The 19,188-nt window shown below is 38.3% G+C and overlaps 1 protein-coding gene across 1 annotated transcript; it reads right to left on the minus strand.

The window, feature by feature from the left end:
* Positions 1–2,774: 2,774 nt before the first annotated feature.
* MRPS30 (mitochondrial ribosomal protein S30) lies at positions 2,775–9,949 on the minus strand. The gene is made up of 5 exons (XM_030330215.1): positions 9,351–9,949; positions 7,622–7,767; positions 6,776–6,881; positions 5,144–5,320; positions 2,775–3,142 (listed from the first exon to the last, which is right to left on the minus strand). Exons 1-5 carry the CDS (start codon positions 9,937–9,939, stop codon positions 2,853–2,855), a joined length of 1,308 nt encoding a protein of 435 aa, XP_030186075.1. The 5' UTR covers positions 9,940–9,949; the 3' UTR covers positions 2,775–2,852.
* Positions 9,950–19,188: the final 9,239 nt, after the last annotated feature.

A 19,188-nucleotide genomic window follows, 5' to 3' on the forward strand; every position in this document is an offset into this window, starting at 1 on the left:
TGATTATATATTGAATATTCTGTCCAGGCAAGTTAATAGCAACTCTATAGTTATTTAGGGATACACTTTTATTTCCCAATGATTACATGCTCCTGGTTAAAAACTGTATTAATAACTTTTAGATGTATTGTGGTGTGAATAGAGTTCATGACCTATATAATGCTGACTTTTAAATTTCCCGAGACTTTCTATAATCTAATCAATGGTTTTGTATACAAGTTCTATCACATTTTTAAAAATCTGTTTTTCTAAGTTACCAAATTTTAAGTCAGCTTTACTAATTATTCCTTATTTTTAGTTACTACAGCTTAAGATTTACATTAACATTTCATATACTGATTACAAGTTGCAACATATAATGACCTTTTAATACTGGAATTTGTTTTTGCCTTGAATTGTTTGAAATTAATACTGCTAACTCTGCCTTATGCTTTATTTTGTCTGATATGACCTTGTGTACTCATTATATTCATTTCGATTCTCCTTCATTGATCCCTAGTATCATTTGCTCATCAATTGCAGTACATTTTCATAAACTTATTTTGTAAGTGACGTGGGTGTTCCGACATTTTTTTCAATTGTTCTGCATTATCTAGATCTAGGCTGGTCCTAGATTTCTTCTGCTGTGACTTTCCTCTGGAAGTCTGTAACATTGCTGCATTGTTTCCTAATGTTCAGAGCTATGCAGAAGTCTGAGACCTGTTAAGACTTTTTTTCTTGATAAATAATTTTTGTTTTCCCCAACTGCTTTTAGGCCACATCCAACTTGCATAAATCAAGCTACTACCTATTTCCCAAGTACGTCCTGAAGCTTTCCATCTTCACTCACAGCTCCATCCACTCACTGACTATCCCTCTGTTTTTGGAAAATGCCATCTATCAAGAACCAATTTAAATGCCACTTGCGCTAACACACAGTTCCAGGATTCATATTAGTCAGAATTAACCTATCCTTTATCTAAATTTATGCCACTGTTATACAACTGCACCACTGACGTCTATGGTGTATTGCTGAAGAATATATACCAGAGTGGTGATGAGTAGGTTCTGGAGTCTGAGCACCAGGTCTCAGATTTCAACCCTGCCATATTCTAGTTGTACAATCGAAGTTATTAGGCTCCCTGTGCCTTCTTAACTCATCTGCAAAATGGGAATAGTATCTAGCTCATGGAATGTTTGTGATGATTAAACGAGCTAGCATGTAAAATATCGAGTCCATGCTCTAGAATATAGTTAAATGCTATGTGAAGTCCTGATATATACATATAGGTATGTATGTATGTATTTATGTTATGTTCTCCATTTGTCATGAGAAATATCATTACAAGAGAATGAAACAGGTGCTACTACAGAGGTAGAAGTATTCAAAGGATGGAAATGAAACATGAATTAAATATAATCAGTTTAGGGAATGCAACGGCATTTCTACTGAATCCAACATATCTTAATTACATAAAATTTTAAAGGCACTTTAGTTTGCACTAGCTCATTTAATCCTTAAACTTTGGAAGATAATTTTGTTTTGCAGAAATAAAGGATGGCAACTCAAATCGCTCAAGGTACAGAGTTAGAAAGTGAAAGCTAAGATTAAGAAAGGTGTCATTGTACTTGGAGCTTGGTAAGGTCGCTTGTCTCTACACATCTGCATTTTTCCATCAGGGGTAAATGGGAATGCAATAGACAGGTTGAACAGACAGGACCCTGGGTAGAGAACAGTATTCCAAGGTTTGGAAACTGCTTAAATAAACAAATGGTGGTGTGTAATTACATGGCTTTCTGGGTAAACTGAAACTAACATAGCACACTGCCTTGCAAAGCAAGCTCTTGGTTGAATTGAATGCCAGTGTTCAAATGTTATTCCTTTAGTTTAGCAATCATTTGCGGCAAATAATCCCCAGGCTTCTAGCTGAGGAATCTATCAATGTAACTGTGGTCTCCATCTTGAAAGAAAGATAACAAGAGAGGGAGGGTGAGAGGGAGGAAAGGAGGAAGGAAGGAAGGAAGGAAGGAAGGAAGGAAGGAAGGAAGGAAGGAAGGAAGGAAGGGGAGGAGGAAGGAATGAAGGGAGGAAAGAAGGAGGGAGGGAGGGTGGGAACAGAGATTTTCATATGACTACAGTACATAATGGGTTTTTTTAAATATTCATAACAGGAGGTTATATAAAATAAAAACAGCATGACTATACAAAGGTAATTCTTTTTTCCTCACTAAAATGTTTCAAATGAATCTTAATTCTCAACATGGTTAACAATTTTATCAACTGACAACTGATTTTGAAACATAATCTTTGGGATGGAGTAAATTACATAAACAGAAATATATTAACATTACTTCTTAGTGCTAAGAACCTAAATTCCACATATTTCATCAGCTATATTATTAACCATCTGTGAAATTGTGGAAAATTCACTTAACTCCTCTGGGCCTCAGTTTCCTATCCTTGCAAAATACTGTTCAGTTTGAGTAGGACTCTGAAACTATCATGTTATTAATGAAAAAAATAAAAACAAAAAAGAAAACTATAACACATCTACATACTCAAGCTTTTGAGTTACTGCCCTTAAAATACTTTCAAAATAACACGTAATTAATACCAGATATTGAAGACAGCTCAGTCTCATCAGTTAGTTATATATGAATAAAATTACCTTAAAATCAACATACTATATTTCAAATGAAATCTTTCAGTGTGTACTCTGAGCAGAATGAGAGGTCTAATCACAGGTTAACATATGAAATATTTGTCTCAAAATAATGCACTTGACAGTTACAGGTCTCGTCATTAAAATTCCTTTTATTTTTCCTCCAGTGAAATTTAAGTATTCCCAAAGTCCTGAATCAATGATTTCTTCTTAGTTTTCCAACAGCTGTGATTTATCTTCTTTTGGTCTGTTCAGTAGAAAGTGAACTATCTGAAGTAGGACATCATCATTAAAACCTTTCACATTATTATCTTCGATGGTTTCATAAAGAGGCTTACTTTGTGTTCCCCAACATATATTTTTACGAGGGTTATTTTGATCAGCTTGTGTAGTCAGTGCCAAAGTATTTAACTGGTAGCAGAAAAAGGAAAAGTATTTTCCATCTGTGATCACTCCCTGAGAGACAAAAGGTCGAGTAACATCTGCTTCACTCCAGAATCCTATAGGAAAAAGTTACACTGAAATTTACACATAGAATATATTTTACCAAAACAAAATATACACATTAGAGGGATCAAAAATACCACCTGAAACCTAGATATTTTATCTACCAAATTCCTGAAGATCTTGAAGTCTTCCTCATCTTCTCCATTCTAACCCTATATTCTATTTCTGCATCAAAAATTATTTCCTCCCTCCTAACATCTCCAAACTCAGGACACATTCTCAACAACTTGGGCCTTCAACAGCTTTCAACCTTAACTCACTTCACCTAAAATAAGCAGCCAGCTCGATCTATGCCGATGTCCCCTGTATCTGGTACTAACCATGTGCATCATTACTGACTTCAAATACATTCCCATCTTCCCAGCACCAGCAGCACCTGCCATCCAGTAACCATTACGGCTCTTTACTTCACCAAACCTAAAAAACATACCTTCAGACTTTCTAAGGACTTCAGTCATGTCCTTAGACAAATTCTGTATCTTCCCTTACATATTTCAAATTTGGTTTTATGAGGTGCCGTCATTTTGTCTTGTGTATCTTGTGTCATAAGGTTCCAGGAGGCCTTTGAAGCCTTTACTACTCAAATTTGCTGGCTGCTTCTTGTTCTAGACTGACTGGTTTTAGTACTTAGTGCCAGGGCCAAGCAGTAGTATTATTTCTTCATACATAGCTTCTATCAGCCTTAATGAAGATAGCCAATGAATAATATTGTTAGTTTTGTAATTAATTACAGGAAAAAAGAAGCACTTTATCTTTAATGCATAAACAGTGCCACTCTAATCTATCTTTGAGAAAGATTCCTGTTTCTGCTTCTGTCCAATCCTATTCTCATTCTCTCCATTTAAGTCAACAGTTGTGAGTAAAAAATTACAATAAATTATACATATTTACATATCTAGATAGATAGATAGATAGATAGATAGATAGATAGATATGGGAAAAAGTGAGCTTGTAAATAATTAAATCAGTATTAAAATTCCTCCTGGGAACTCATATAGGATTAATCTGGTTGGTTACATATTACAGTTTATCACTTCGGGTTTTGTAATAAAGCCCATGCTTCACATTGGGCTCTCAAAGTCCTAAGTGATATGGTTGCTGGCTTCCTCTATCTCTTCCTCCATCATCCTCCCCCTCCCTTTCTTCATTGTTCTTTAAATACTTCAACTCTGTTCCTACCTCAGAGACTTTTAGTTGTATTCCTTTTGCCTGAAAGTGTCTTTCCCCCAACTTTATGCTTAGGTAGCTCCTCAACAGTCAGGTCTTTGTTCAAATGTCATTTTTTGGACACCTCTCCTGAATTACTCCATTTAAACAGATTCTGTTCCATATCCCATCTACACCCCATAAATCATTCTATCCCTTATGTAGTACTTTTCCTCCATAGTATTACCACTAGCTAAAAGTATTACACGTTTATTATCCTTTACTCTTCTCACTATAGGCTCCTGGACAGCAAGATCTGCCCACCTCAATTCAACACTGTTATCTCCAAGGCCAACGGTGCTTGGTTCATAAAAACCATGCATTCACTATTTACTGAATGAATAAACACCCTCTTAATCCACCACATCCTGGATATAGCCCTCAAAGATATTACATAGGATAGTCATAATTTAATCTGAAATTTAATCCACCAAAGCACTTTCCTTTTCCGGCTTCAGAAAGCTGCCATCATCTACAAAGTTGACTTGGTTGGTTATAGTTATTCACATGCATGAGAACATCAGAATAAAATTCATTCATACAAAACTGGTCAAAGTGAAAGATCAAAATAACTATCTAAATACCACTTGCCAACTGCAAATGTTAAATACTTAATTATGAATTTTAAAACAACTGCATTTTGTTGAAACTGCAAAACCGCAACCAAAGTTTTCAATGTGATAAGATTCAACCTACATCTTAACCCAAAGAAAACAATTTAAACCGGTAAATTCTTAAAATGTCACAGAAATCTTCCAAGAATGGCAATGGCATAAAATTAGTTTTACCTTGATACATAGCTTGTGCTCCAGTCCAAGCAAAAAGGCTTGCGATAGCATTGGCTCTAAAAACAACTTCTATCTGATCAGCACAGTTTTGTTTCAAAAGCCTTTCCCTTTTCAATTTGTCAGGTAACAGATGAAACTGGGTATGACCATAACAGTATGGATCTGCTGTCTTTGAGCCTGAAGAGCAAAATAAAAACATTTCATTTAAAAAAAAAAATTTTTTTTTAATGTTTATTTATTTTTGAAGAAGGGAGAGAGCATGAGAGGGGGAAGAGCAGAGAGAGAGGGAGACACAGAATCAGAAGCAGGCTCCAGGCTCCAAGCTGTCAACGCAGAGCCCGACGCAGGGCTTGAACTCACGAACTGCGAGATCATGACCTGAGCTGAAGTCAGATGCTTAACCGACTGAGCCACCCAGGCGCCCCAAAATGAAAACATTTCAGATGAAATGTACATGTGAACATCTGCAGCACGTCGTTAGTCTTTGCTTCAAACCCACCCTTCTCCTCTACACATCATGTGATCACTATTCAAAATACACAATTGGGAACGTTTATTTATTTCATGGATTATAATAAAGTTAAACTTCACGTGAAAGTGTACAATCTGCTAGCTATCATCAAGCCCACGATGACACAGGGTAAGTCAACAGAATGAATGTAAAATTTATTTAAAAGTTTCCTTTATCATTTTAATGTAATAACTACATACTTTGTTCTTATTTTTAAAAAATGACTTTTATACTATATTTCCAAATAGGGAAAAAAATAGCCAATATTTCATAAAATGCTGATATTCTTGAGTTTAGTAGTAGTCTTTTCAACCAACAGTTCCCATAATTCACTCTAAGACCATAATGACCCAGAGGGAGCAGGTCTGGAAGACTAGTATAAAGCTGGTTTCTTAAAACCATCAAATCGACTAGGAATTAATAGACAAAAAGACAGCAAAAGTACAAGCTGCACAAGGACAGATATCAGGACTTACTAACTTTTATATTCTTAATGGTTATCACAGTGTGTGGTACTAACAGAAGGCTTTTATAAAAAAAAAAAAAAAGAAAAGAAAAACAATCACTGCCTCAAGTCTGATTCTATACTGGTTTACTTTTGAAAAAATACAAATTACTTTTTTTACACAATAAATCAACAAAGCCTAATACATGTAGCTATTTTTTAAAGTACTGGTAATTAAGTAGAAACAAGTAAAATTTTAAATGGTGAGATGAAAGAATATTTTCTTCTCAATTTTCATGCATACTGCAACAACCTGAGATTATGAATTATACTGCTTGTAAACTATGTGAAACCTCTTGGTCATCAAGAATTATGTAAATTTGCATGGGATCCTTTGGACACATTGATGGCACAATATTTCAAAAGGGAAACTTACCAGGGCGCCTGGGTGGCTCAGTCGGTTGAGCATCCGGCTTTGGCTCAGGTCACGATCTCACAGCTTGTGAGTTCAAGCCCCGTGTCAGGCTCTGTGCTGACAGCTCAGAGCCTGGAGCCTGCTTCAGATTCTGTGTCTCCCTCGCTCTCTGCCCCAACCCACTCTCATTCTGTCTCTGTCTCTCTCAAAAATAAATAAACATTAAAAAAAGAAAAATTAACAAAAAAGGGGGAAACTTACCAATAAATATGGTATTTTCATATTGTCGTTTGAATAATGGAAGTTTGTCTGGCTTACAATTCATCACAGGGATTTCGACAGGTACAGAATAATCCAGTGGCACAAACTTAAAGGAAAGTCATAAATGAATTCACAGAAACACTAGTATGTACACATTTTACTCACATTCCTAATAGATTTAAAAATCTTAAAATGAGATTTTTTTTTTTTTTTTTTTTTTTACAAAATGATTTGGTAACACCACCAAGTGGGCCAAATCCAGCCAGCCACCTACTTGACAAAGTTTTACTGCAACATAGTCACACACATTCATTAACATATGGTCCACAGCTGCTTTTACAGTATAAGAACTAAGATGAATAGTTGCAACACAGACTTATGGCCCCCAAAGCCTAAAATATTTACTGTCTGGACCTTTACCAAAAAAATGTGCCAACTTCTGATACAGACGCAAAGACAACATTCAAAATATACTTATTTTCTCCAAAAGAACTGTAATATATAAAATGACCAGGTTATAATTATAAAAATGCCTTGATTGATGATCAGGCAGTGCAATCTATTATAAATTACAATCATAAACTATTTTCAATTGTTTCTGTTTTTATAGTAAGAAAAAGTATGGTCTTGAAAACTGATGCCTTAATCTTATGATTATTTGACCTTTAAGGACTAGACATTCCATAACAGGTTAAAAAGCTAAAAAAGAATTTCAGATGAGATGTACTTGCAAGAAACTCAAAAGGGACCCATCCAAAACTTTTTATCCTACTAAGCCCATTACCTAGGCTGCCTACGACATTTCCTCACCAGATGTCAGTAGATATATAATGCAACAATCCTTACCTCTGGGAGTTGTTTGGACATTCGAATCTGGTTGTGTGGTTTATCATTTATTTGGTATCGCAGAGCATCAACTCGACCTTTCCGATGACCACTAGGAATAATTTCTTCACCACGCAACCAGTAAAAGTGAACTGGGCGTTTACAATCTATCAAGAGATATTCAAAATTTTCGTCATCATTTAGATAAATTTGGTTATTATTAAATTACCAGCAATACAGAACTCAAGAATAATTGTGTAAATTAAAAATATATCAAAAATTACTCTGATGTAAGATAGAGTCTGGCTTATAGGATGATTTAACTTCAATGATCAGGACTTACGCTCAAACACTTATTGTCTACTTGTCCGACGCATCACACACTAAACACTGTAATGAAAGAGGTTTCTCAGTTAAGAATAAACAACGAAAGTAAGACCAACAGGAATATCACTCATGAAAAATAGTAAGTTTTTTTAGTAGTCAGAGCTGTCTGAAGAATTACTAATTCAAGGGTCGCCTGGGTGGCTCAGTCGGTTAAGCATCCAACTTGGCTTCAGGTCATGATTTCACAGCTCAGCTCATGGTTCCAGCCCCATATTGGGCTCTTTGCTGACAGCTCAGAGCCTGGAGCTGGCTTGGGATTCTGTGTCTCCCTCTCTCTAGGCTCTTCCCCCACTCACGCTCTGCCTCTCTCTCAAAAATAAGTAAATGTTAAAAAAAAAATTATATAAAAATTAAATTTAAAAAATTACTAATTCCATCTCCACAGTAACTCTCAAAGGTATGTATGGTTGTCATCACCTCCATTTTATAGAAGAGGAATTTGGGTCTTGACGAAGTCAAGCAAGTTTCCCTAGGCCAACAATTAGGAGTCAAAATCGGTGAGGCTTAGCTCAAGACCACTTCTTTCCCAACTGCGAGCGAAGTAAAGTAGCACGCACGCTACAAAACTCAGCTGACCACACATCTACACTTACAATAATAACATTAATCCAACAGGTATTTATTAAGACACCTACTAGGCGGTAGATATAAAATAAACAGGACGTCAGAAACACTGACTTTTAAAACTATCCATTAATTATTTTTCAAGTCTGCACTAAGCAGTTCATAAAAGTTGCTGACTGTTTCCTGGGAGCCCAAAATGGCTAGGTTTGAATTCAGAACTCCAATCTACCAGCTAGAGGCTCTCGACGAGGTTCATTTTACCTTTTTGTACCTCAGGCTGTTTTTGCCCCATTTATAAAACAATGCTACCTGCCATAAACGGTTATTGTGAGGATTAAATTGGTTGGCACATATAAAATTTAGAATCGGGCCTGGTACACAGTAAGTACTTAGTAAATGTCAGGTATTTTAATCCCTATCACCCTATCACCTTTAATGTTCACAATTCTATGAGGAAGTGAATTGACATAAAGTCACGGGACGTTTTGGTGGAAGAGCCAAAAGCCAACTCCAGGTCTGTCCCCCCTCTAAGAGCCCCTTTTCTAACCAACACTGCTCTTCCGTTTGGCTGGATCTTCACAAAGCAGAGCCAAGGACTGGAAGCGTGCAAGGTTGTACAGCTAGTAGGTGGCAGCACCGGCCCGAGAACCCACCCAGTCTCCAGACTGCTAGTTCAATACTATTAAACCTGGTGGCACCCAGCAAGGCGCGAAAGGACTAGGAAAAAAAAGACAACGCAGAGAGAAAGACATGAACAGCCCCCACCACCCTCGCCCGACGTGGCGGCCCCAAGGCTCACCGAGGGCGGCGGTGGCCAGAGCAGGGTTGTGTGCGCTGAGCAGGCCCACGAGGGCTGCCACCAGCTGATCCAGGAAGGGCGAGGCGATGGCCTCGCGGTCCTGGTAGAGGGGCGCGCGCCGCTTGCGCCGTAGGTAGAAGTGCTCCTGCAGGAGGCAGTCACACGCGGCGGCGCGCAGGGCCTCCAGGTCCAGGGTGGGCGATGGCTCGGCGGGCTCGGCGGGCGGCGGCGACGGCAGTCCCGACAGGAACACTGTCTTGGTGAAGCCCTGATACCAGCGGTCAGCGTTCAGGGCGAAGGTCTGCGGATAAACCACGTACTTCATGAACTGCATCTTGGTGAGGATTCGCAGCTTCTCGTCCACCGACTCGGCCGCGTGCACCGTCGCTTGCCACCGCTCCACTCGCCGCTGCCGTGCCGCCTTGCTTTTGGCAGTCAGAGAAGCCACAATCGGCGGGTAGCGCGCGACGGGGGCCGCCGCGACAACTGCGCCGGTCACTTCTGGAGCCGCGACAGCGGCCTCGGCCGCAGTGTGCAATGACAGCCGCGACCCGCGGAGGGCTAGCCTACAACACCTGGCCGCCGCCATCTTTGCTCGGGGTTTGCGACCCAGAGGTTAATTTCAGCAAATGTCCCTGCCCTCTTTGCCGTAAGGACCAATGGAAAGCGGGATTTGAGAAGGAGGCCGATTCTCAGAGGGCCTGAGGTACGTTGCGTCATTCATTTCTTAGCCAATCATATCACTCCTCCAACTTAGTTTCCAGTGTCCAGCAGTGTTTGCAGACCGAAGGCAGAACTTGTGTGCCAGTAGGTTTTCCACCGGCCTGGCTGGGAAGAGCGAGACTTTTAAGAAGGAATTGCCGCCACCTAGGTTGCTTTTCCCACCACCGCACAAACCTCCTGCAGGAAACCATTTAGGAACGTTCTGCACCGTAACCTCTAGCCCTTGGTTACATTTACTAGTCTGCATTGTGTGTGGCACATCCACCTCTGTGCTGTTTTAGTTCTTAGGGTTGAAATTTGTTAAAAATATTGTTCTAAAATGTTTTATTGATAATACGTTATTTTTTAAACGATGCAAGCAGCACTTATAAATGAGTATTACTAACCTTTGAGAAAATAATTCCATGTCTCTGTATGCTAATTGATATGTAGATAATTGGCTTAATTTGTTTTAATTCCCCTGATTTTTCAAAACGGGGAATTTACTTTTACTTGGCTTTAACTGGGAAAAAAAAAAAAAAAAAAAGGAAGGAAATAAAAAAAAAACACTAAGGAGTTATGTTCAAATTTTGCTTTGTGTTAAAACTCATTATTTCAACATGAGTTGATTCCTACTAATCTGTGAGCTCCTTGAAGAAAGGAACTTTTATTTTTTTAATCCTCAGCAATCAATACCTGTGCGTAGTAGGTCATCACTAAATACCAGCTGAAAATGTCACCTAAATCACTAAAAAGTTTAGCTTATTTCAGGCAATCTAGTTTATGGACTCACTCTCCATTACAACTAGGAACTGGAATCATGTTTGTTTGCATTTATTGCAATAATTCTTGAGGGTATTGAAAACCAAACATTTTGTTGCTAAAAGGAAGTTATGACTTATGTATACCTTTGCCTAAGAAGTGATGGTACAACTTAACTAAGAACTTGCAGGTCTATTAAACTGACATTTAGAAACATATACTTTAAATTCATTACAATAATATCTTCTGTGAGAAGTTGCTAGCAGAATTCTCAAATATCTTGACATTAATATACCAAAAGGAGGACATAAGAGAGTTAAGATCTTTAAACTTTTTTCAGTATTTAAAAGGTAAAAGCAACGTGTTCAGTATTACCCAAAGTGACCCTTCTTTGTGTGAAGAAATCATAAATATATTTTTAGAGAATATATCATAGAAATCCTAGCTCTACAGTTGTAGGTAATTTCGTACTATTCCAACATAGATTTTAGGATTAGAAATCAGAACTAGAGACCAATTAACACTGTAAGACAGAACAGTATTTTCAGAAATTGCTTTTATACTTTTTTGGTCTGTGAATCAAAATAATTTTAATTATCCAATATTTGCTGATTGTCAACATTATGAACCAAGGAGGGAGGCTCTGGGAAAGGAAAGAGCATGCTTACTGAAGGCTGGGGCAGGACCACATAAGTATAAACAAAAGAGCATACTAGTGAGAAAGAATCCAGTCAGGACCATTTGGAAAGAAGTAGGCTTTCTTTCCAGTATGATCCAAAGTTCTTGTATTACACACAAAGAAAGAGATATAAAGGGCAAGTCATACAGCATGGTAGGGGCAGTATCGGGACTAAAATCCAGGTTATTTGCCTGTCTGTCAGTTGTATTTAATGAATAATTTTTTAATGCATTTTATGTGGTAGGCAGTGTACAAAGTGCTTGGGATACTCAGTGAACCAAACAGACAAAAGCTTGTACTCTAACAGAAGGAAACACATAATACAATATAAAAAATGAGTAAATGATATGATTTGTTAAAAGGAAGTAAACGTTATGAAAAAAAAACAGAGCAGGGGAAGTAAGGCTCATCAATGCAGTCTGCAGGGAGAGGGTTTGCAATTTAAAGTATGTAGTCATGAGTAATGCTCATGGAAAAGAAAACACTGGAGTGAAAGCCTGAAGGAAGTGAAGGAGTGATTCATGCTAATATCTAGGGAAAGAGGATTCCTGCAGGACGCTGAGATAGAAACATACCTGGTGGGTTCAAGAACCAGGAAGGAGACCAGTGAGACTGAAGGAAATGACACATGTGGAGAGTAGAAGGAAATGGTATTAGAAATGGAACCAGAATTTATAGGTTCCCAGAGGCAATTGCTAGGATTATTAAGACTTCATAGTCAGGGAGGAGTGGGAAGCCATTGGAAATTTCTACTCAGAGGGAGGTCCTCGTGTGTCTTAGGTTTTAAAAGAATTACTAAATGTATTAGGTAGCTTGTGTGATTTAACAACAAAAATGTATTTTCTCCTAGTTCTAAAGGCTGCAAGTCTGAGATCAGGGTAACAGTATGGTTGGGCTCTGGTGAGAGCTCTCTTCTGGCTTGAGGACAGTTGCCTTGCAGTGTCCTCACATGGCAGAGAGAGACTGAGCTTGCTGGTGTCCTTCATCATAAGGAGAGAAGCCTGTCAGATTAGTGTCCTAATTGTATGACCTCGTTTAACCTTAATTACTTCTCTAAAGGCTCTTCCTCCAAATACAGTCACATTGGGGGTTACAGCCTAAATATATGAATTTTAGAAGGCCACAAATCAGTCTAGAACACTATGGCTGATTGGGAAATAAAGATTGTGGAGGGTCAAATTTGGAAGCAGTGAAACCATTAGAAGACAATTTGGCATATTTTTGATTCTGGCTAGAAGCAACAATAGCAGTAAAGAAGGTGAGTGGTTACAGATTCTGAACCGAATGTAGGTATGAGAAAGTCGCCCAGTCAAATAAGAGAAGGTCTATGGACAAGAGATGCATTTTTCCTTTAGTCTCTCATATTTTTCTGGGGTGGATGTTGGAGAGTGAGTTGATTTGGGGAAGGAAATAGGAGAATTTGTGAAACATGAATTTATCTATTTATATGTGTTTATATAATTGAGACTCTTCTGGGGCGCTTGGGTGGCTCAGTCATTTGGGCGTCCAATTTCAGCTCAGGTCATGATCTCATGGTTTGTGGGTTCGGTCCCCATGTCAGACTCTGTGCTGACAGCTCAGAGCCTGGAGCCTGCTTCAGATTCTATGTCTTCCTCTCTCTCTCTGTCCTCCCCCACTTGCACTCTGTCTCTCTCTCTCAAAAATAAATAAACACTAACAAAATTTAATTGACATTCTCCTGGAAGAAAATGGATATTAATATCTTCCGTAGTAAGGTTGCCACTGGTCTTCAATTTAAATATTGTAGTCAAAAGCTATGACATTCACCAAGGATTTTTGAGCCCTCTCTACTTGATTCGTTCAATAAATATTTATCAAGTGACTTATTATATGCCAGCATATATGTGTTCTAGGTACACAGGTTATGGCAGTGAAATAACGGCTTTCATGGAGCTCACATGCTAGTGGATAAAGTCATCTAACCAAAAAATCAAATATACGTGTCTATGTTAGATGGTGATAGGAGGCAATAGGAAAAATACAGCAGGGAAGGAGACCAAATAGTATAGGGTTGAGCAGAGTGATTTCAATAGACAGGGCAGAGAAGCTCCCCTTCCCCACCTCCCCTGGAAGGATAGGGCCACGTGGACATCCAGAGGACAAATCTGAGAAAGGGCAAAAGCCACAGTATACCTGGAAAGTGGGAAGAATATGGAGGCCAGTGGGCTAACATGGAATGGGATGTTGCCATTTTGTCAGTGACAGCCAGTATCTTACTCAGAAACAGGTTCTGATGAGTTGGGTGATATTTATAATCACAGTTTCTCCCCCCTGTCGTGGTTGGGCATCAGAACAGTTCTGCTGATGTTTGGGTGAGACAAAAGCTGCCTAGTTGATTGTAATCCTTAGTCGAGCTTCTTAGGTCTACAACTGAGGATGTGGGAAGGAAATGGCAACAGGATGTTTTCTATGTGCAGATATGGATGGGAGTGACAGCTGGTCCTTTTGAGCTGTTTCCTTCACATATATTTCTTACCTGGTTGCATATATAACACATTTACATAAAACTGAAAATATAAAGTATTACTAGGGGAGGGTGTGTGTGTGTGTGTGCGTGTGTGCGCGCGCGGGTGTGAAGTATTTTTGATGGTTGGTTTAGAATCCACAGGAAGGAAGCTAAGTATCTACATCTTATACCAGGTACCATATTAGATATTTCATATGTGTCATCTCCCGTAATCTCACAGTCGTGCTCCAAAGGGAATATTATTTTTCTTCTGGTTTATTTGCAAAATCATGGAACTCTTGCTCAGAACAAAGAATAGCTCAAACAATTTTGAAAAAGAAGAATAAAGTGGGAGGATCAGGCTACTTGACTTTAAGGCTCTCAAGATCATCGTCAATGGAAGAAAGATAGCCTTTTCAGCAAATGGTGTTGAACTAGACATCAACAGGTCAAAACCAAAACAAAGTAAGAAAAAGAAAACAACATTTGACCTCTTACATCTCTTGGAAAAATTAAAGTGGATCAAAACTTAAACATAAAATTATTAGAAAAAAATAACTTGCAAAGTACCCTCTTAAGAACTTGAAAAGTGTAAGTTTGTATTTATCATTCTTGGTGGTGGTGCTGGTGGCATTGGGGGTAGTTAAGCAGTACACATGTAAATAGGGGTGTAACTCTTGTTTTGACAAAGCATATATGTTGGCCATTTTCATAATTGAAAATTTCAACTACAAAAATAACTACACGTGAGAACACGTCTGTGATTTTCACTCCTCAAGATAAGTTTGATTAACAAGTAGATAGCATTTCAGACTTACAAGAAACTGCTAATTCAGGATTCTCCAAATTCTTGGTTAGCTTCTTTTATTGGTATTCTTTTGATCAGAACTTGCTACTTTTCAGCACGTTTACATAATTTATAATCAATGTTTTACAAAGGCAAATCAGAGCCACTGGAGGGGTTTAGTGTCCTCCTTAAAATTAATTTTTCTTAAATGATACATGGCCAAGCTAACCAATGCAGAGTCCAAAGAATGTGCAGTAAGATTCTCTGTTCCTTCCTCATTCCCAGTCCCTCCTTTTCCTTCTCCAGAGGCAATTACTGTCAACAGCCTCCTGTACATTCTTCTAAAGAATGACATTCCTGCATAAGAATATCTATGTACATATACACATACTCAGAAGTCGTGTGAGATGCTGTTTATTCTTGTTACTGACTGCCTATTCAAGCCTGCTCTGAAAAGCTATTTCTTTCCTGCATCTTGGAAAAAATTTAGGGCAAGTTCTATTATTTTTCTAATTGATCTTAGATAAGTCCTCCAGTTGCTTCTAGGCACAAAAATATCTTAGTCCTATAATTACATGCTCAGTTCAGTGCAATAAGAAACAGAAAAAAAAATGCTGTCAACTTTATTTAAAGTTCTGTCTTCTCTCCGCCCTTTTCCCAGTCGGCCTAGGCTGTGTGCTTGCTGTAGGAGGAGGGCAGGCTTGCCACAGGCTTCCTCTGTTTCCCCACAGCAGCTTCTCACCCAGCTCACTAGGCTGCCAAGTTGTGAATCAGGCACCAGTCCACTATCCTCCCAAACTCTAGAAGACCAGTACTAAGCTCCTCCAAAGGGTCCCATTAGAAGGTCATTTTCTAGCTAAGTTGAAGGTAAGGGCATCACCTTTTCTGCCCTCTCAATGACGACGTTGGGGAGACAGATTCTCGGTGTACCCTCTCAGTCTCTCCTGTCTTTTGGGATCGGGGAAGGGGTTAAAAACACAAAATTATGTTCTATAAACTTCTTTGCAATTCCTGCATGGGTAGACTGGCAATTTACCTAAAGTGGAACTAGCTGGTACCTCATGTTTTGGGGCTTTACCTGAAAATAAGACAGCAATAATTATATATACACATATATAGATATATAATATTATTATATATACATATATGCATATATGCCATATTATATATTATCGTGTATACATGTGTGTATATTATATATACATATCTATTATATATGCTACAGTATATATATTAAAGTATATATTATACATATAATGTTATGTATGTGTACATATAGAGAGAAATTGAGAGAGAGATGGGGTGAGGGAGAGAGAGAGAGAGAGAGAGATACCCTCTTTTTTTTAATATGAAATGTATTGTCAAATTGGTTTCCATACAACACCCAGTGCTCATCCCAACAGGTGCCACCTTCAGTTTATTCTCAGTTATGCCCTCTTTTTTGAAAGCATTTTTCATATATAATTAAGGACTCAAATATTCTCATTATAAGTTTTGAGTTCTACATTCTAATACAAGCATTGGTCACCCACTGGAATGTATGGTCATTTTATAAGAACAAAAACATTTGATTAATCAAATCACCCATTTCCTCATCTTTTGCCTTACTAAGAAAGTCCCTGGGGAAAGCAATCTTTCCAGAACATAAAGGCAAGCTTCACAAGGAGAGGCTCTTTGCCCCCCCACCCCAACTCTTTTTTTTTTCTCTTCCTGAAATGAAGACCCAGGAAGACATAAACCATCAAGACAAAAGCCCCATCCTAAGAGTGGATAAGAAGCAGAAAAATAGGTGCTCCTGGGACATTCATATCATCTTTAAGTCATACACTAGTCCAGACACATGCCTCCAGCCTTTTTGTTATGTGAGGGGGAAAAAATGAACAATAAACACAGGTTTATTGCTATGCTATAGATATGTTTATCTGCAATCTGTTTTCTTTTACTCTTGGCTTCAGAGCAGCAGACCTGATCACTGCCTCCCACAAAGCTCATAAAACTATAAATATTTTATATTGATGCTTATATAGAGAGAAAACATATGAATTTTTCTGTTTGAGGAGGATTTATTTTAAATAAAAAGAGAATTAATCTCATACATACCACGAACAGTCCTCTAGGGCAATAGATAAAAATATAACTCACTTTTTTCCATAGCTGCATTATAGTCATGCTATGCATTTACCATAATTTATTTAGGCAATCTCTTGGGTGAACATTCAGGTTAATTCAATTTTTTAAATTTCTTTCTTTCCTTTTTTACATTATAAGCAGTAAGGTAATAAATATTTTTAAGTACTGATGCTTTTATTTTTGTGGGCTAGACTCTGAAGAGTGGAGTTTCTGGGACACAAATAATATGCATTTAAAAAAAAAATTTTAATGTTTATTTATTTTTGACAGAGAGAGAGAGAGAGACAGAGAGACAGAGCATGAGCGGGGAGGGGCAGAGAGAGAGGGAGACACATAATCGGAAGCAGGCTCCAGGCTCTGAGCTGTCAGCACAGAGCCCGACGCGGGGCTTGAACTCACAGACCACAAGATCATGACCTGAGCCGAAGTCGGACGCTCAAGCGACTGAGCCACCCAGGCGCCCCGCATTTTTATATTTAGACATATTACCTACCATTATGTTCCCATCCTGGTCATAAATGCACATTTTCTCACATTCTCACCATATTTGCCAAAGTATATGAAATGTCACCATTCTTGATCATACCTCCATATAGGTATTATCTCCCATAATATAAATTCCATGAGAGCAGAATCTTGTCTTTGGCACAGCGATCTCCCTAGCACCAGGAGAATATAGATTTCCACAGTAGGCAACTAAGAAGAGATCTTATCTTTAGGTATATTCTTTTTAAACACATATATATACCCAAAGAATAATAATATAATCACTTTTCAATATTCCTGTGCCATATAGGTTATCTATTATCTTCCCTACAACCAGCTCGGAGAAGAAATCTAGGAATAAATGTATTTACGACTTATTTGGTGGCAGCGAGGTAAGAAAGATGGAGGTCTGGTTGGGAGAATATAGCAGGAACTTCCGATTCTTTTGGTGGTCACATGAATATGCTGTGCTCCTCAGGAGAGACAGGACTAAAAGGGGAGAAAAGAGTTAAGTGGGGCAAACATGTGGAGCCAGTAATAAGGTGTCTCAGTCACCTCCAATGCAAACCTTAAGGGGTGCAAAAGACTCAGTAATCAACATAAATAATAATTTAAGAAACATCTTTAAAAATCAAAATCAATACCAAAAAGTCCATGATGAACAAACTATGAACATTTTTTAAAAACGGCAGGATCAGGAGAAGCACTGATATAGTCACAATCTACTCAGAGTCAAGAAGTGAGCCTCGACAAGCATGCATATGATGCTTTCTTACATGTTAAACGGTGAGTTTCCCTTCATCCTTTTCTCTATCTGCCGGTTGTTTCTGGTCCTCGCTCCCCACCAAGAACTTTTTAGGAGGATACCAATGAAATTAAATATACTTTTTTTCTTATATACAGGGCTAGATTTTAATATTGCTTAGTATCTCACCAAACTGATTATACCCTAAGCATAAGGCTACATATTTTCCTATTTCTTTGTCATTGAAATGTGAACATGTCTGCAATATAAAGTTTCTGAAATGCAAACGTATATTTCAAATGTTCTTTCAACTTACACAACACAGTGTTCCTTAGGCACATGGCAGTAATCTGTTATATTTGGAACATATGGCTGCATTTGATACATCAAGTGTCTTTTACAAATGAAGTCATCATCCCAGTTTTATGGAAACTTGTCTGCAATATGACACAGGGGAAAGACCATGATTTTCCTCTCATTATTCATTACATTTTTTTTCAAATTCACATCAATATAAGTGGGTCTAAAAATTAATTTTTCCTAAAATAACTCAAGTAGTTACAATAATCTTAAACAACTTATTATAAGCAGTCATCAAAGTATGGTATTCACAGTGGGAAAATAAATTGTTACTGCCTTTTGGGAGAGTACTTTGGTGATACAGTTGAGCCTCCTAAAACGCCCATTACTACTAACCCTGAGGAAATTACTCATAATTCAAAGAGAGTGACTCAGTATAATTTGAGTGCTGCCCACTCCCAGGAAAAAGTTGAGCTTTGCCCAAGTCGGGGCCAGAGGCTGACCTCTCACTGCACCATTGCCATCACTGTCACCACCCCCTACACGATCTAAGTCCCTGCTGTCTTATCAGGGATGTTTGAAGATCCCAGAACCACTGAACCACATATGGGATCCGTCCTCCGTCTAGGACTGCTTGTCTGTGCATCCTTCCACCCAGCTTCCTGGTCCTCCACCAAGAACACTTTTCCCTCCCCTTTCCAATTAGTGCGCCCTCTGCCCTGTCGACTGTCTTCTTTCTTGCATTTGTGTCTCCACTTTGCCTCTTCCTCTCCTTCCTCT

The sequence above is a fragment of the Lynx canadensis genome, chromosome A1, assembly GCF_007474595.2.
Source record: "Lynx canadensis isolate LIC74 chromosome A1, mLynCan4.pri.v2, whole genome shotgun sequence".
NCBI classification, from domain to species: Eukaryota; Metazoa; Chordata; class Mammalia; order Carnivora; family Felidae; genus Lynx; species Lynx canadensis.

Coding starts and splice junctions, on each gene's coding strand:
- MRPS30 (XM_030330215.1), bottom strand. CDS start 9,939: ATGGCGGCGGCCAGGTGTTGTAGGCTAGCCCTCCGCGGGTCGCGGCTG. Junction 7,768..9,350: donor TCTGGCCACCGCCGCCCTCG/GTGAGCCTTGGG, acceptor ATCTCTTGATAG/ATTGTAAACGCCCAGTTCAC. Junction 5,321..6,775: donor TGAAAATACCATATTTATTG/GTAAGTTTCCCC, acceptor TTTGCTCTTCAG/GCTCAAAGACAGCAGATCCA.